Source organism: Bombyx mori, chromosome 3, assembly GCF_030269925.1.
Source record: "Bombyx mori chromosome 3, ASM3026992v2".
Lineage (NCBI taxonomy): Eukaryota > Metazoa > Arthropoda > Insecta > Lepidoptera > Bombycidae > Bombyx > Bombyx mori.
Genome location: NC_085109.1, coordinates 5,072,036 through 5,090,935, shown reverse-complemented (window position 1 = coordinate 5,090,935; position 18,900 = coordinate 5,072,036). Strand labels below are relative to the sequence as shown.

The following is an 18,900-nucleotide window of genomic DNA, read 5'->3' as shown; positions in this document are numbered from 1 at the left end:
TATAAATTAAATTTGAAATGTCCGAAATTATAAAATGAAAATGAAGAAGATTAAAAGCAGTTACAATATTTATTTATAACAGCGCCATCTATTACACAGGCTAGGGACTAAATGCAATGAAGAATGCAATCGTTTCACGTTTCGTTTTTAAGTTCACAATATTCGAGTTACGTTTAGTACCTATCTTTATTAATATTTGTATTGATAGTAAGGGTCTTTATTAAGGGTAATGGGTCTTTATTAGTGATTAAATTAAATTTAAAAAATTCAGTTATACCTGATTACTAGCGTCAATGGCATGTGCCAGCACTGCGCGCCATCTAGCCGCCGCTTCGGCAGTGTCCGCGGCTAGTTGCAGTCTCACGCCGCCGCCGCGCTGCAGTCGGAATCCGTGAGGCTTACCTACATCTTCTTCAGTCAACTGATAGTTCACTAGCATTAGAGCTCCAACGGGATGTATACTCTGGAAATTAAATAATATGTGTTATCGTCACTATTTAAGACACCTGACATCTTCAACTTTTTTTTTTCTCCCTACTTATACTAGACTTGAGAGGCTATTTCAGCTTCACCCTAACGTGTAGGTGAGCTCACGGGGCTCAAACACTCCCGGTGTTGCTGACACTGGCCCTAGCAAGAGCCGTGCTTCGCAGAATCTACCACCGGATCGGAAACGCGACCCACTGAGAAGATCCGGCGAGAAACTCAGTGAGCCAGCCGCCTTACATCAACTTACCGAATCCGTTTTATAATAATACAAGCAGTTGTCCCTCTTCAGGACGAACCAGCGGCGGGTCCAGCGCGGGGGATGGTGCGGGCGCAAGGGAGCGGCTCGCCACAAGTACCCGGAGTACAGAGCCGCCGGACCCCCTTCGTGGGCCAAAGAGGCGACCACGTCACAAGTCCTGGCTACCTGTTCTCAAAACAAATTTCCAGACATACACAAATGCTTGCGTTCGCGGCCGTTTTTTTCCTACCTGTGCTGATAGCCTTGAGAGGCTATTTCAGCTTCACCCTAACGTTTGTAGGTGAGCTCACGGGGCTCAAACCGGAGAGTTGCTAACACTGACCCTAGCAAGAGCAGTGCTTCGCAGAATCTACCACCGGATCGGAAACGCGACCCACTGAGAAGATCCGGCGAGAACCTCAGTGGGCTGTGTCTATGGGTTCATTCGCTCATCGAGCCCTTCGTCGCAAGCGACGGGTTCGACGAGGACGGTGACCGGTGCTTTTGGTGCCTAAAAGCACCGTTAATGGATCAGGAGGATCCGTAATGACTTGCTTTGGGCGACGTCGACGGTTTACCATTCGGTCTACAGGGTCGGGTATGTAGTTTCCAGCGGTCACGACAAGAGGGTTCTCATGTCGTGCCGCCTTCTCAAAGTGGCGCAGCGATGCCGTCTGTAGATACTTAGTTCGCGGCCGATAAGCCGCCTGTGTGCTTAGTGCGAGATTTTTAACGTTTTCGATAGAGTAAAAGTTAATTTAAATTTGTATGGAGTTGGAACGTTTGCTATAGTTTGCCGCTAAGGGCGCTGTTCCAACTGCATACAAATTTGAGCGAACTTTTACGCTATCGAGAATGTAAAAAAACTGGCACTAGGCACACTGGTTTGGTTGTATCGGGCGATGCGAGGAGGCTGGACTTCAAATTCCGCAGGAAAGTATCATTATTTTTTTAAGGAAAGACCACACTAACAGCTTTACTTCCACGATCAATATAATAAAAAGAATATTATGAAACTAACAAAATTTGCTATGGGCTCCCTATTTTTAAACGATTATCCAATATGAAAATATTATATGAAAAAGTAAAAAAAAAAATTGGATAATTTCCACATTACTAACTATTTTATTTAATGAACTAGCGACCCGCCCTCGCTTCGCTTCGGAAAATTTAAAACACACATGAAACCAAAAAAAATAAATAAGAAAAATAAAAAAAAAGTAGCCTATGTTCATCAGGGACAATGTCGGCTTCTAATGGAAAAAGATTTTTTCAAATCGGTCCAGTAGTTTCGGAGCCTATTCGAAACAAACAAACAAATCTTTCCTCTTTATAATATTAGTATAGAAGACTCACGTCTAGTTCGAGTATTTCTGATCCGGAATGGGCAATCTTTACGACTTCCGAATGTGTTTTATCCAAAACGTTGATCCCTGTAACAAGAATTATAGTTATAATAATTTACTTGAATTCTATTACGATTTTAAACAATTTAAATGCTTCATTGGACAGCCAAAGATTTATGGCGAAAAAAACAAATTTGATTACTAAAAGCTAGCTACTACAAATTTATAACAATCATTCATCGTCATTTTATTTGGTAAATGAAGATATGATACACGATATTAATAAATCTTAGAAGTAATTTCAGTCAAATCTGTGCGAATACAAGAAAAACCCACTATGAATTCAGCGAATTGAACGTCACAATCGCAGTGACCTAAAAATTTGACCTAAATTCTGAAATTTTAAAATAGAAACTGCTAAAGGATCTGGTTTGCGAGCATCAAAATTTATTACCCTATTAGATCAGAAAGGCGAATGGATTTTAAATCTTCTATCCATTAGAGCGATGTTACTTAAGTAAAATATGATTGACTTAAAAAAAATGTTTTAGGCCAGTAAATCTGTCCACTACTAATTACCAATAAGCAGTTTCTGCTCTTGGCATTGCTGATCCACTTATCTACGCTCGTAACTATAGCTATAAAAAAATGTGATCAGTAAATCCTATACCATTCTCTCTGGCCCCTCATAAGGGCACAGAAATACGCAACCTAGGGCACATTTGTATGTAGCTACTGCTATACTTTCTTAATGCGCAGTATTTTCTCGTAGCGTCTCCTTTCTACCTCAGCTTTTTTTTTAAGATTGAAGTGTTACTGGTGGCCCGGAGGCCTTTCCAGTTTCACCAGGACAGGTGGGCGAGCAAGGCTCAGCCAGGCGGGGTGGGATTTGCTAACAGCTGCCCGAGCGCCTCCGAAGGAGACCTAACAACTCAAGAGCAGCTGCTTCGCGAATGAATCTACTACCGGATCGGAATCGCGACCCGCTGAGAAGACCCGGCGAGAAACTCAGCGGGCTGATGCAAGGGTTAAGTTGCACGGTTACCGAGATCCCTAAGCCTGCTCCTAGTGTTAGAGCTGAAGGTGTCATCTCAGCTTCTTCCCTAACATGATTGGTAGGAAGTACTTTCGTGGATATAACTGTTCTTCTTAAAATTTCGACCTCATAGTTCAAATGTGGTGGCATTAACTATGACCCCGTCTGTTCGTAGTTGATTTTATTATTGGACTTAACTATGGATAACTTTTTAGATTTGGTATTAATATAAAAAGAATAACACCCAAATTAACTTTTACAGCAAATAGCATCATAATGTATTTAAGGTCTCAATTACGGTAAAAGTGATAAATTTCTCAAAATAATACACCAATTACTCACAAAGAAAGAGTTACTTTACTATAAAAAAAATAGTGCAGATCTTAGGTAAAATGAGAACTGTAATAAAATGCATGTTTACTAAGGCATCATAATAATATTTTTCAACGTGATTAATAATTACGTAAAAAAACAAAACAGTAATTGATTAGACATTAATATGTTGTATGAATGAACAGTTAAAGATTGTTTGGAAATACATAGTTGTTGATTAATAATTAAGTTTATGAATTTACATAACCGCTAAAGTGAAGAAAAATTGTCGAATTTTTGCCTTAATGATTTTTCATTAGTATCCATGGACTGACTGTATATATTCGCTCACCGTTCACAGCGATGACAATATCGCCGACTTCTAGGCCGGAGGTTTCGGCAGGAGTGTCGGGTTCAATGGCCGATACAACGACAGGCTTACTCCCATGAATCCGGAAACCGAATTCTTCGTTTCCACGCTTCACTACCACTGCCTTATCGCTTTCTGAAAACGCAAACAGTTTATTTATTATGCATATACTAGCTGTACCCGTCCGCTTCGCTGGGCATTTAAAATTAACATTATTATTATTATTATTTTTTATTGCCCTTGTAGGCAGACGAGCGTACGGCCCACCTGATGGTGAGTAGTTACCGTCGCCCATGGACTTCAGCAGTGTCAGGGGCAGAAACAAGCCGCTGCCTACCGCTTAATACTCTCTACAAGCCTGTTTTGAACAAGGACATGTCATAGCGCTCGGGAAACACCGTGGAGGGGGAGCTCATTCCATAGCCGGATGGTACGTGGCAAAAAAGACCTCTGGAAATGCACTGTTGATGAACGCAGCGGTTCCAGATAACCCCCACAAAGATTCTCATCATTGACGCCCCCGCAACTGGTGTAGGGAGTCCAACGCTCATATAAATATTAGCCTATCCATAAAGTACATGTATTTTCTACATGGATACCAAGTTTCAAGTCAATCGGATGCACGGTTCAGTAGTTATAACGGAACATCATTAAAAATCACTGTAGATTTATATATTAGTAATTGCGGGAATAACAGACGCTTTTATGCGCACCATATTCAAGATTCGAAGTTGTTTTGTGAACGCCAAAATAAGGTTAGTAAATTTAGTTAAGTTTTTCTTAATTTTTATGTTATTCATTTATTTCTCGGATGTCTGAACAAGCTTACGGGCTGTAAATTGATTACCGAAGCCTATAGATATCACAGAGTGTATGCTGCCACTTATCTTAAGACATGAGATGGATGTCGCAAACGTAATGAATTTCGAAGTGGTAATAATGGCCTTAAATAAAAGAAGACAGGTTTTATATCGAGCGACACGACCATAGCACTCTAAAATGTCGCAGTAGTTATACAATTTTCTAATGATATTCATTTCTAACTCATTTTCACCAATGATTTCCACGATCAACGAATAACATCGTGCAATTAAAATCAAATTTGCAAAAACTATAATTTCCGTACTCATTATAAAATCGAGATATAAACCTCAAGGTGGGCGTTGGCAATCACGTTGTGATATCAATGAGCTCAGGTGACCACTTAACAGTAAGCGGGCTGTGAGTTCGTTCACCTGTCTCTGCAAAAAATGTATAGCGGTCGTCCCACTCCTTTAACTGGACCGCGTGACTGCTTCGTGGTCGAAACAGGCAAGATTGTGGTACCTACCCTCGCGGGCTTACTATACGCCAAACCACTAGTAAACGTATCTCATTACTTTTGAATTACAAAATGCGAGCCACATCTAGTATTCATTTAAAAATAAATAATAGTTTAAAAAAAACTAACAAAATGCGCTTTTATAGAAAAAGCAAATAAAAAAGTGTGTGTGTCCGCTCCGACGCACGACTGGAGTTTACTGGATATAAAAAATTAAACGAAACAATACGAGAAATAGTTCTATATTACGACAACACGATACACTACAGATTATTAACAAATTAACGAGACACAAAACAAACGACTAACAAATATATGAAAATACAATAATGAGAGAAACGCGCGATCAGTACGAGGCTTTGTGGCGGACTGCCGGCGCAGCAGCCCGGCGTCACCTGCGATAACGCATTTCGTGTGACATGCGCAATCAGGCGCATAACGCATTTCGTGTGACATGCTAGTACGATTTTGGTCCCCATAATTTTCATACCCCGGGCCTATATATGTAAATCGATTCTAAAGGAGTAAACTCCAAAAATTGAAAATAAATTTTAATAAATTTGAATTTAAAATCGTGTAATAAAAAAGTGCTTTTCAGGATATTATCAAAATAGCCCTTCTACTCATATCTGCTCATAAAATATTTATAACTACTGATATACCCTATCAAAGCGTATTTTGTTAGTTTTTTTAAACTATTATTTATTTTTCATTTTTTAGTTGAGTTTTAATTTTTTCAAATTTTTTTATTATTATTGAATTGTCATCGGTTCCTAAAAGTATACCAAATTTCGAGTTAATCCGACGTTTTGAAGGGGTCAAAATCATGTTCAAAGATTCCGTTACAAACATACATACTACGTCTGAAGCTAATAAAAACGTATTAAAATAGCCACATTGTTGACCTACAGACGGTGCTAAGTCCCGTATTAATGTCCGACCGTGACATATAAATCTCGAAATCAGAACCATAATATCGGGTAGCGGTGAGAAAAGTCGTGATCTTAGAAAAAACACGGTGAAATTGCAAACAGAACGTATATTATGTAAATGCGATTTTTGCGAATTACAGAATCGATAATTGCATACTTGAATGCTGAAGTAACACATCCGTTTTTTGTTTTTTGTTTTAAACTAAAATTGAATCCAAATGCTTTCTGGCCGATATCCAGATATGCGAAAACGAAATTTTCATTCATAGAGATTACTTTGGTATTCACTGGGGTGAGTTAAGGTCGTTTGAATGTGCATTTTCTGTCTGGATCGATGAAAGAAAAGAAAAAAAACGTTAGAATAGTTTCATGCATTGTACAATACAAAATCTTGTACATTATCTACGATCTTCTAATAGGAGAATAGTTTGTCGCAGCAAGTTAATGAGCAAATTCAGATAGTTTCTGTGGATAAATAGTATTGGTTGTTTTTAAAACTAATGATTTATTTATCTATGTAAAAAAAAAATTATAATATTCGTGTGTTTCGTCTCTATGCGTTTTTTAGCCGTATATTCGATTACGAGGAAGCTTGGTATAATTATTGTTGGCAATTTAGATAATGCGTCCGTGTTAGCACTGCTGTTGATTTATCACAGTAGCTGGTCACCGGTCACCGTCCTCGTCGAACTCATCGCCCGCGACGAAGGGCTCGACGAGCGAATTAACCCATAGACAGTTTCTCGCCAGATCTTCTCAGTGGGTCGCCTTTCCGATCTGTTGGTAGATTCTGCGAAGCACTGCTCTTGCTAGGGCCAGTATTAGCAACACTCCGGTTTGAGCTCCGTGAGCTCACCTACATGTTAGGGTGAAGCTAAAATAACCTCTCAATGCTATCAGCATAGGAAAGAAGAAAAAAAAATGTAGCTGGTGCAGTGTAGTTTCATAGAATATGTATGTTTCATACATTTATATTTCTTTAATACGATTGAAATAATAATATTGGTGGACTTCACTGGTGTTAATAAAAACACGACAAAAACGACCTACAGTGTGCAATTCTTAAATATATTTTATTAAATAATATTTTCTGTTTGCAAGTCCGAATATACTTTACTCTTTTAAGCGAAGATGTTATATTTCTAATTTAAATTTAATATAATTTAATTACAAAATTAATTTAAAATAGAATTTTTACCAATTTTAAACGTTATGTTTTTAGTTTTTTAATAAGTATTTTTTATTTTTTGTTAATCTGGACTAAATCCACTGTTTGTTAGTTATTCAAATAAAATGAATTCTTCATTTTACCACAAACTTCCGGGGCAACGAGTTTGTTAATTTGGCACTGTCGACACCACAGAACCAGCATCAGCTTGAATATCTCTTCGAGCTTCTGCCTCAAGTTTCCTTTTAAGTTCAACATTTCTCTAACTAAAAAAACAGAAACCGGTAAAAAATAACTTCACTTGTCTACAAAAAGGAAAGAGCAAAGCTCGTTCAAGCTTACTACTCACTCTGCACCATTTTCAAGATTAAGTGTAGTTCAAGGCTCTATTTTTTCACCGATAATAGCTGTCACAGAGCTCAACAACGCATGCACTGTAATTTTACGTCATTGTAAGCAATAACTGTCGTGTAAGCCGAGTTTTAGTTTCAAAATCAATACACCATGATCAACGTTCACACGCGAATATAATTTTAGTCAGTCTTCACGCAGTAGCGCTCGGTGTGCTACTGAAGACTCATGCCCCAATCACAGTGCGAAAATAAAATTAGTTTTTCCGTACGGTCCGATTTATTTCTCGATATATTTTATTAACTATCTAACGGTTGCTGGTTTGAAAATCGGTCGTATTAAGAACGCGGAGTCAAAGATTAATGCGTACTAATATTTTTTTACTTTTATATTAAGATAAGTTTATATGAAAATTATAGATGTGAATTGGAAGCTATAGCTTTTAATTCATTTGCCATTCTAAGATATCCTGCTAGCGATTCAGAAACGCTGAAAGGGGAGGGCGCAGTGTAAGATAAAATCATAACATTGCCTAATTATTGATACTAGTGGTCCCGCAGTTGTCAAAATTCGATTATAATTATTAATTGAAATTATAAGTTTGGACATTATTATGATTCTATTGTCAAAGACTATTTATTATACTTCTATAATCACAAATTTTGACAAGACTAAACTATAGACAAATATCAATAAAGACAAACGATTTTAATCTATTCTCAATTTGACCACAAACTATAAAAGCAATAAGAAAAGTTTGACAATAATTAAAGAGTATGTGTTATAATATATGTGTGTGTCAAATACATTATAGTGTGTGTAATGTTTTTTTCATTGATTTAATGTATTTTTGATTCACAATTTTAAAAAAATATGAACATTCTGCACTCCTTCTCTATATTCTCTATAAGTGTGGGAAATAGCATACTCCTGCATCTGCACAGTTTTCGTAAAGAGCGAGTACAAAGTTTTTGCTTCACGTATTAATATATAGATAGAAGGATGCTATGAGTCCACTACGTGATTCATATTAGTCAACCAATTCAAATAAAAAGTGGGGTAAATAAATATTATTGCACGCTCAAAATAAACAACGGTCCTATTGCTTAAAGTGATATTTTCGACAGAGAAACAGGTGGATTGTCGAACGTATAAATTCACATCAAAATAATATTTGAATCAAATTAGTACGAAAAAATGTTCAGGGTACTCTGAATTAGCGGTGGTATTCATTCAAGCTATTATGTTCATGGACAAATTTACGCTCATAAATAAAGTTAATCAAATAACTATCAAAATTATTTATTGCAGAAAAATTTACGTGTCAAGGTCTTAAATGATTCACATCGCGTTAAAGCGCTATCTAAATTCACGGTTAGCAGAAGCAACGGATATTCGAAGCGAAAGAAAGAATTCGGTGGTCACTCGAAATAATACTTCTGTTGTGAGTTTTAAAATAGATGTAGTACTCGAAATAGGCCGCTTACGTCACGACGCGATGTAGAGCGGTCCAGTCATTTGGGTCTGTAATAGTTGTGACGCAATGCGAAAAACGTTTCGGAGTTTTAATTTAGTTTCGTGTAGAGATACAGGTACGGACGAAGAGCTCGACGAGTAAATTAACCCATAGACACAGCCCACTGAGTTTGTCGCCTGTCCTGCCTATTTCTGCCGTGCTAAATTATCTCAGATTGAGCCCGTGAGCTTACCTACCCGTCCACGTGTAGTTGGAATAGCCCTTTGGCTATCAACGGGCCAAATACGACAGGCCTTTCTATCCATCTATTCTATTCATTGTAAATACTATAATCTGTCTTCGTAGAAGGTGCCCGTAGACACAGCCCACTGAGTTTCTCGCCGGATATTCTTAGTGGGTCGCGTTTCCGATCCGGTGGTAGGTTCTGTGAAATACGGCTCTTGCTAGGGCCAGTGTTAGGAACACACCTGGTTTGAGCCCCATGAGCTCATCTGCACGTCAAGGGGAAGCTGAAATTGCCTCTCAAGGTGGAATAGGTAGGAAAAAAAAACAAGTACGTTCTCGGCGTCTTTGTGTTAAACTTCTCTGTCATTCAGTTATCATTAGTTTCCGCTGTACATTTAAATACGAATCTCCTCATCAATACGTGTACTGCTTTACCATTTCAATATTATTAAGGCAGGTCATCGTCAACTAATCTACAATCATTAGTTTTCTTGCCATTAACTCACTATGTGGAGTCGGTGCACTATGTCCTTTTTTCCATTTCAGCCTACCATACGTCATCATTGCACTCATACTCGCATATCCCCTTTCACACTGTCTATTCAAGTATTTTTAGAAAGCCCTCACCTCAGATTATCGTCTTCTTTCCTATGCAGGGTCTTTTTGACCATATGACCATATTTTCTTCGCTTAATATATTTTTTGTTTTTTTTTTTTCCCTGCCTATTCGGTGGTAGCCTAAGTGGTTATTCCAGCTAAGCCCGGACGAGTAGGTGAGCTCACGGGCTCAACCTGAGAGAATTTGCTAACCCTAACAACAGCAGTGCTTCGCGGAATCTATCACCGAATCGAAATCGCGACCCACTGAGAATATCCGCCGAGAAACTCAGGGAGTTGTGTCTATGGGGTATAACATGCCCATACCACAATAACCTTACCGACCTTATCGAATCTATCCTCTGTGTCACTATAATTCTCTAATCTACTTCTAATGTAATATAATATAAAGTTGGAGTAAAATCAAAATTGATTTCGTACTTCAATGACGTATCAAGAATCGAACATCATTCAATCTTAATGAAGAATGATCTAATGTAAAAAAATCGGTTGTATGTAAAGTCGCTTAACTGACGATCGTTGAACGTGACAACGTCATAAGAAAATACTGATGGAATGGTTTCATTTTTGAAAAGAAAATTTTAATTATAATTGTTTGATAGATATTTTGTATGGATATAGAGAAGAAGGATATAGGAAATCACTATTGAATTGATCGTGATTCTATATTCTCTCATGACGTTTTCAATGTTCAAATTAGACTCGAATTGACTACGGCGTTCCATGATCGCGTCTTTGTTGTCGTCAAATAATTGGAAAAAATTATTGCCAGTTTAGCCACGTGATCGTGGAACGCCTCAGAGCGAGGTAACGCCGCATGGGTCATGTTTTTTCGTGCGTGCAGCCGGCTCCATCGAATTATAAGACGTTGTCACGTCAAAAAATATGTTTTTGCATGTTAGTGAAAAAAGAAAAAAAAGGGTGCGATTTAATAGAAACGGCGACACTGGAACTAAAACTACAAAACAAAACATTACACACAATAATAGTATAAAATCATATAAAATATTTTAAGTTTTACTAAGGAGTTCTCAATAAAGATTTAGCTCGACTGTCTCCAAGACTATGTATGTGGACTCTAAGAAAAAATACCGTCTTAATTCTTAAACATTATTATCCGTGTAATTAACTTACCGAATGTGTTGTTAGCCTGTCGACGGTGTAGTTCAATACAGGCTCTTCTGTGTACTAGACGGTGTGTCAACGCGACATATCTCTTGTTGAATTCCGTCTCGGAGTCAGTTGGGTCGTCTTTACCGGTCTCTAATGTTTCTATAACGTCTGATAATAAACACGTATTATTGAAATTGAATATCAAATCTTACAAACAGCGGGGACCTACTTTGTGCCCCTTCGTATGCGGCTCCCTTATCATTTCGGGGGGCGCGTTCCATCCCTTCCCAACCCGGGTTGCCTCGGAAGGAACACAGAAACTTAAAAACAGAGCCTATCGCCAAAGACTGGCTCCTTCAGGCCCAAATAAAGGTAGGGTGCCCGGGGAGCTTATATTGTCTTATCAACTTTTGTGCACAAGACTTTAAAGTCCTTTAGATATTGGTGGCGTAAGTTTAACTATAATCTAAGACTCTTGGCTTAGGCTGTATTTAAACGCTGAAGACCTTATGATTTAAGACTAAAGTTGAAATATGTGGTTATTATATTAAAGCCATGGTAATACCTGGCGGGATCCTCGTCCATTGATCATCATTCTCCGATAGAAGGATCCAGTTGCCACACCACCAGGGTGAGGCGTAGATTCCTTTTTCGTCTCGAATGCCTTCTGCACCCTCAGAGCTTCCAGAGCATTCTTCTTGCTCTGTTACATAAACAAATATTTTCGTATTACCTGACAACTATGTGAACGTGAATGCTGTGGGCTCGTTTTTGCTCATACACTTTTATAAGGAACTAATTAAAGCATTTACTAATATTGTATTTTATACTACTTGAAGTAGTATATATATAGATTTATTTTAAATCTAGTTTTAGTTATATAATTAAATTTCAAATTTAATAGTATCATCATCAAGAATACTTACCATCAGGATCAACGCCTGCGCTGGTGCTACCGAGTTTATCTAAGCTATTTCCTGCAGATCTTGCAATGCGTGTGTCTGTAGGTTTATCAGAATAAGCATATTCCTCTTTGCCTCTTTCTTCCGACTGGGTGAATTATTTAATTATCCATTAATATTGATCATGGTTTATAAAAGCTATTTTTGTCTATCTTCAGTATATTCTCTTTGGAATCTTATATCACTTTTGACGCAATTGAATGAAGTGATTACAATCTAATTATATTTTCAATGACAGGTAGATGTTTTACTTGTTGCGATGATACTTTATCATCGATTAATTGTTCTTTTATATGTTATCTACTTAAAGTATATAATGCTGACATCATCAAGAGATGAACATGGTGATGAAGTATTCGACGAGACATGGAAGACGAAAGCCATAAAAGATATCGCATTTTACATAAGAAATCATAAGTTTAATGAATGGGATCGAAGATTTTACAGAAATAAAACCAATCGAAACACCTTTGGATTTTATACTAAATTTCCGGAACCAAGTCTACGATCTTTGCATTGGGAAGTTCATGAAAATTGTTATAACGATTTCTATAAATGTATTAGCTATATACATAAAGTTATTGAAGTGGCACCATTCAAAAGAAGGGATGATACCGTAACAATTTTAAACAATAACTCAACTTTAGTAGATCTCAATTTGATCAACAAATTAGATCAAGATTGTAAAAAAATATTATTTTATGCAGATAAAACAGGATTGCCATTTGATGGACCACAAGAACGATTCATATGGCGTGTATCAGTTTCATACTTTATGTGCTGGTATACAATGCGGGGAATAGCTGATTTATCTATACTTGGCGAACCTTGCGATAATTTTGCAAATTGTTTGGATCCAAAGTTCGGTAAGAGAAATTATGATCCTAGAGCTGACGATACAAAGTCGTTCTATTGCGCTTTATACAGTTTTTGCCCGAGCCCCTGCTGTCCATTGAAGTACATTTCAAGTTTAAAAGAATGTATAATAACCCCAGACAATCCTTGTTTTAGTGAAAAATCTAATATCACTCAAGACATATTATTGTGCAAGCTTATTCAAAAAGAGAATAAAATATTTGATGGCATCATCATGAATAAATGGAACATTTCGTGTCAAAAAAGTAAATCGATTTAATTCACTTGCAAAAGACAAAGTGAAACTCATACCTTAGCTCGCACATCCTGTCTGTTGCGATAATGATGCCTCGATTTATCCTCAGACCGATATCGTTTGTCAAGTTTCTTGTACAGTCTCGCACCACTTGTGTGCTTTTTGGATGAAATACATGATGGTGAATCAGCGAACCCCGCCGGAGCTGGTACTATATCTGGAGTAGCATCTGCGTACGATTCCTGAAATATACTTAACTGTAGCTATCCATTACGAGCGTTCTTTATTTCTAATTAACATTTTTTACTTAGACGACGAAAAGGGTTCATAAGAAACCTAAGAATGACATTGTCATTATAATATATAAAGCTATTTTATTTATAGTGCAACTCTCATGAACGATCTTGATGTATGTTAGCTTAAATCATGATAACAGTAAGATAATATTAGTGTACAACATCAATATTTGGGTATCTGAACCTCGAAAGGTAATCACTTGCTTTCAAATTTAAATATAAGAGATGAGATAAACTCCGAAGCTTGTTTTGTTAAATTTGTTATTTTTTGAGAGTACTCAGAACTTGATGAGTTGATGTGAGTAGCATATTATAAAAAAACACGTGTAGAAGTTCGCTACTTGTATTTATACTTTGGTACTTACATCTGTGTGTGAAGTCCTTGAAGCCACACTGTCGTGTTCGTGGGCAGCTGTCACAATATGAACTTCTTTGCCGCAGTGCAAACAATGTGCTTTAGCTTCTCCATCAGCACCAGCCAAACTCTGTTCTGTTTGCTCAGAATAGAAGACGGAATCGGATCCCGGGGATACGGAACGCAAGGACTCGGCTGATGCGGCTTTTGCAAACTTAGTTTCTATGAAAATAAAAATACATTAGTAGCTTTTATTTTTTAATTAATCTTTAATGTATTTTAAATTCGATCATTTGGTTATTATGTAATTTTCAGATTAATAGCCGCAGTTCATACCTTGTTTTCGATGATGCCGTGGTGAAGTAGTCGGACTTTTTATGTAACGTAAAGGAGTCAATCTAGATCCTGCATTGGTAAGAGTCCGAGCAGTTTCAATATCTTCTGCTTCTAAAGAACTCAAGCACGGTATTGTTGGAATAGATTGTTTTCTTCTAGGCAAACTACCGGGTAATGATATGCTTTCGTTTGAACCACTTTTCCTCCTCGGCCTGGAATTTATATTAAATAAAGATTGAAAGTATAAGAAAAACCCAAAATCGTATGTTGTTATCTTGTTCCAATTAAGACAGTACCTGTATCCTGAATGATTGTTAGCGGCTGTAGGAGATTTAGCATTGTTAGAATTAGCACCTGTTTTTCTTCTAGGACTATCACGCAATCTTCTATGTTTTCTGGGAGAAATATTCCCGTTACTCGTACCCTCTTTACGATATTGCTCACTAGAGTCATCGGATGTAGGAATGTTAAAATGCAATTTCATGTTAGAACCCATACCTTCTCTTCGATCGTAAAGTTGTGGCCTATGGTAACTATGATTGTCAATACTTTTAGATTGTGTAGGACTTTTTGGTTTCAGCTTAGTTCTTTTGACGTAACGTTCTCGTTCCGGTGGTCGCTTGGCTTCTTCTTTTTCTTTTGATAGCTTATCCTTAATAGATTTTTCTACTTCAATCATTTCTCTAGGTGAAGATTGGACGCTTTTGGGTTTTTCTACGAAATGAGTTTTCTTTTTACGTATTTCAGAAGCCTTCTCTTCTAATGGAAATTTTGTGTTCGACGGTTTTAGAGCAGAGCGCTCAGACTTTTGGCTGATACTGTCGGGGTCTTTCGTCTTCCTACCCCAATCGTCTTGAGAGGTAGATAAGGAATCATCATACGATTTTGAGAATTCCAAAGTAAATGCTTTCTTTTTTCGTCTCTTTTCTTCACTTAGCGATAGTTTTGGTCTGCTAGTGGACCGGTACTTTTGAGAATGTTTATAAGCTGCCACGTAAATTTTGTCTAAGTTAATGATCAAATTTCCAACAGATATGTTTGTACATAGAACAATAGTGGTTAGTTAAATTTCAAAAATAAATTACATGTAATATTAAACTAATTCAGATTAAATATACTTACTTAAACCACCATCATCATCATCTTCAACAGGGCTTTCATAGTATCCGGATGAGGAGTAATGGACGCTTCGTTCATCATCAGATAATGAACCCTAAAAATATTTCACCTTATTGTTAGTAAGCTTTTCATTATAATTTAGTACGGTTAAATTTGCTTTACTTGTGATACATACGATCATTTTGGGTACTAGTTGTTCATTTTCGGTCATATGTGTTTTAACTTTTTCCTCTTTTGGTTTACTTTCTACTTTTTCTGGTAAATCTGCTAGCTTTTCTGTAGGAGTCTCTTCTTGTACTTCTTCGGTTACGTTAGGATTGGAACCTCCTATGCTGTAACTCCCACTGGAGCTGCTTTTCCCGCTCATCGCAACACGTGTTACCTAAAGTTCACTGTCTTTAAGACACACCCATATAAGTGATTAAACATACATATTTTACATTTCTGATTTACTTACTTTTGAAACCTTTAGAGGGATCTCCTTATTTTTAATCTCAGTCTTTTCTCTCTTTATTTTTTCTGGAGTGATTTCAGCCTTGACCTCAATTCTTTCAACTGAAGCTCTTGGGATTCTATCTGGTACTGGTAATGGAGGTGAAGATAAGTCTGGCACTATGAAATCGTCATTGAGTCGAAGAGGAGGCGAATAACTTGGTAAAATTAAATCTTCAGCAATATTATCAGTACGAGTTGAGGAATACAAACTAGATGCACTTTCAAATGACGATCCTTCTTGTGCTTTGTTTTCGGGATCTAAAATGAAGAATGCCGTTATCAATTTCTCTTTTAAGATGCTTAAGCCGTACCAGCTATTGAAATGTTTCTTACTTTGATTTTGATTCTTACAATTACTTTTCTTTGAGCTATCAGAGTTCGCTGTCACATAGTCTTCAGTAGTTGTTGTACTTTCTGATACATCAGTGGTATTTATCTTACCCGAATCTGTCCTAGCTAAACTTGTTTCACTACTCGCCGGCTTACTTAGAGATGGTTCAGATGGAGACTCGATGATTTGATTGGGAATAGTTCCATTTGGTTCTTTCTGCTGTGCCTTTTTTTGTAAATCTCTTCTCCTCGATGGACTTAGGGCTCTTTCACGTTTTTTGTTAATGAAACTGGGAGTCCTCTTAAAAGGAACATCTGCCAAATCCACGCTTGGATGAGTAATGGCAATAGCAGGTGTATGATTTAATTTTGGTAAACCTATCTGTGACACCGCTTTGGAAATGGTTGGTTGTTTTGTAATTGGTAAAACATTAGGTACAACTGCAGGAGGCGATAATGATGATCTAGCTTGGGCGGAACTCGAACTTGATGTGTCTAATTTGTTTCTTGGCGATGTCGGTGATTGGCTCTGTGAAGTTTAAAGTGTCATAAATTTTTGTGATCAGATAGTATTGAATTCAAATCACAACATAAGCTTTGCTGTATGAATCTAATTACGTATTAACCTGTGAAGCATCAAACTCTTCGTCCAAAACGTCAGTATCTAAAGAAGATCGTTGTTGATGTTGCAATAATAGAAGTTGTTTTCTTCTCGATGTAGGAGTTAATAGTGCCAGAGCTCCTGGCGACGCAGCTAGTGAACTGACATCTGAGGAGCTGTGAATTAATATTATACTTATTATAAAGAAGTGTTTGCTGTTTGGAGATTAATCTATCATTGATGATAATAGAAACTAACCTTATAACAGTTCCATTTTCAGTACCTGAATCCACTTGTAAAACAGTCGTTTGTGATTCGTTCCACATGCCGTCGGAATGGTCTCTGCAAAATATGGAATCGTAAAGAAATAGGTATTCAGACATTCACTAAATATATTATGTTGTCGACGAACTTATTTGCAGTTACCTAGTAGGGTCTACAGTAAGTGACTCATTAGAAGCACACGGTGAAGTTTTTTCTAAAGGCGCTAAGATCGTCGTTAAGTTATTTGAAGTGATTGTCCTCTTTGAGTTTTCATCATTGTCTTTACCTAAAGTGTTAGGTTCCGGTGATCCTGGACTGGACTTAGCAGTGCTGAAATGGGTTTACCAAATATCTTGTGATTAACCTCTAAAGTGTAAATGGGATGGGTTTTGTTAAAATTACAAAAAAATATATATTCAGTATATTGTTAGCATCAAGCATGTAGTCCAAGCTACAAGTTGAAAACAGTATTTAAACTTTGCGAGAGCTTTGTACATATATTTAAAAGCCTGAGCGAAAAGTATTGCGTACCTGTTCTCAAGAATGTCGTCCTTCTTACTAATGATTTCAGGCTTATCTTCAAAACTCACACTCCTGTTTCTAAATGGTTCATGCTTGTAACTAATATATTTTTCGTGAAAATCTTCATATGGTGCATTTCCATCTGAAGAACTATGAAGACATTTACATAGCGGTGAATGAATGGAAGCTAAGCATACATTTTTTTAAAGAATGATATTGTTGTTATAATAAGCAATGCAACTATAAAGTTACTATTTTGTGTCCAAAATGTAACCGTTGAATGAGTGTATTGTGGTTTGTAAAAGTTCGAAGTGCTTAATGCTATGACTATGAAATTCAAAAGCAAAAAATAATACTGTAGTATTTCATTGTGAATGTTTTTACCTAAATGAACCATCAGGTTCAAAACCGAAGATGCCCTCATCTTTGATGGGAGTTTGGTTGTAATCCTGACTTATGTATTGCCGATATACAGCCTCACGCTCGCGATCTTCTCTGGTCATGTTTTCCTGACTTGTTGACATTACTAAGGGAGCATCTTTGGCTCCTTCCCCGCTAGTGAGAATTTCAGATTTCCTACTAAAAATGGAAATTGAAGTTTTTATTTTTATTTTATTGCATTATACAAGCCTACCTTTTCAACGGTTACCAGAGACGATTACAGAGAGACTGAGAAATTTGGCATCTCGTCCATCTATCAATCAAAAAGGGTAGACTTAAAAAAATACTTTCAAAATACATAATTTTGAAGGTTTTTTTTTTTTAAAGTACAGTTTCAGAGGTTGGGTGCTCTGAAACACATGAAATAATCACAATTTGTGTACTTACACATCTAAAAGAATCTCTCCCTCTGACATTGTCTTTTGTAAAATTCTTTTATTTTTTCTACGTAGAGTTGTAAATGGTATAGCTTCATCATCTGGTCGCGGCTCGAAATCTATAATGATCTCCTTTTCATTTTTTTCGCTATCATCTGTGGTCGTTGCTGATGTCTCAGTTGATAATTCCGATTGGAACGTTGATGCCTTTGAAAATGGATGCGTCGAATTCGCTGTTTTTTGCGATGCATCACTTGTGCTTTTAGACAAAATCGATCTCAAAGATTTTTCAGCTTTATTCTGCTTAGCGATCTCCTGCTGTAAATACTCCAGGTTCCTTCTATTCAAAGACATGCTTTTTTCTAAAGTTTCTATATCGTCATCTATAGTGTCGTCTCTGTCACTTTCGTGTATAAATTGGAAGTTTTGCTGAAAGTATTCCTGAGCTTGCCTCTGTAATGCACTCAGCTCAGATGATTTGTCGATTTGTGACGAAGCCACAGATTTCATTGATGACGAAGTGACATCGTCTGAATCACCTCTTTGAAGATGCGGTGAACTGGGTTCAGCTCTAGTAGGAGAACGAGGAGATCTAGGTGGCTCTTCTGATTGGGTTCTATGTAACTTTTCGTGATCGTTGCCTATGAAACTGTAAGTAAAATTCTTTTGTTATTAGAATAGTTAAATTATGTAAT

General features: G+C 37.1%; 1 protein-coding gene and 1 long non-coding RNA gene across 4 annotated transcripts in view; one reads left to right on the top strand and one right to left on the bottom strand.

Annotated features, from left to right (window-relative positions):
* LOC101741769 (uncharacterized) overlaps window positions 1–18,900 on the bottom strand; it is a 143,786-nt gene that overhangs the window by 8,965 nt on the left and 115,921 nt on the right. For 2 of the 3 annotated variants that reach the window (XM_062675365.1, XM_062675361.1), the window contains exons 13-33: window positions 18,216–18,854; window positions 17,772–17,966; window positions 17,397–17,537; window positions 17,028–17,195; window positions 16,860–16,943; window positions 16,627–16,777; window positions 16,004–16,529; window positions 15,633–15,928; window positions 15,351–15,557; window positions 15,179–15,269; window positions 14,353–15,061; window positions 14,057–14,268; window positions 13,731–13,942; window positions 13,126–13,311; window positions 11,923–12,046; window positions 11,562–11,699; window positions 11,018–11,164; window positions 3,774–3,926; window positions 2,084–2,160; window positions 737–913; window positions 278–463 (exon numbers count right to left, since the gene is read on the bottom strand). In XM_062675365.1, coding sequence (XP_062531349.1) covers window positions 278–463; window positions 737–913; window positions 2,084–2,160; window positions 3,774–3,926; window positions 11,018–11,164; window positions 11,562–11,699; window positions 11,923–12,046; window positions 13,126–13,311; window positions 13,731–13,942; window positions 14,057–14,268; window positions 14,353–15,061; window positions 15,179–15,269; window positions 15,351–15,557; window positions 15,633–15,928; window positions 16,004–16,529; window positions 16,627–16,777; window positions 16,860–16,943; window positions 17,028–17,195; window positions 17,397–17,537; window positions 17,772–17,966; window positions 18,216–18,854 — 4,819 coding nt within the window. The remainder of the gene's footprint in view (window positions 1–277; window positions 464–736; window positions 914–2,083; window positions 2,161–3,773; window positions 3,927–11,017; window positions 11,165–11,561; window positions 11,700–11,922; window positions 12,047–13,125; window positions 13,312–13,730; window positions 13,943–14,056; window positions 14,269–14,352; window positions 15,062–15,178; window positions 15,270–15,350; window positions 15,558–15,632; window positions 15,929–16,003; window positions 16,530–16,626; window positions 16,778–16,859; window positions 16,944–17,027; window positions 17,196–17,396; window positions 17,538–17,771; window positions 17,967–18,215; window positions 18,855–18,900) is intronic. The other variant, XM_062675372.1, reaches the window with a different exon arrangement.
* On the top strand, window positions 12,059–13,339 carry LOC110385365 (uncharacterized). The gene is made up of 2 exons (XR_009976347.1): window positions 12,059–12,824; window positions 12,970–13,339. It is a non-coding gene; the product is annotated as an uncharacterized LOC110385365 (long non-coding RNA).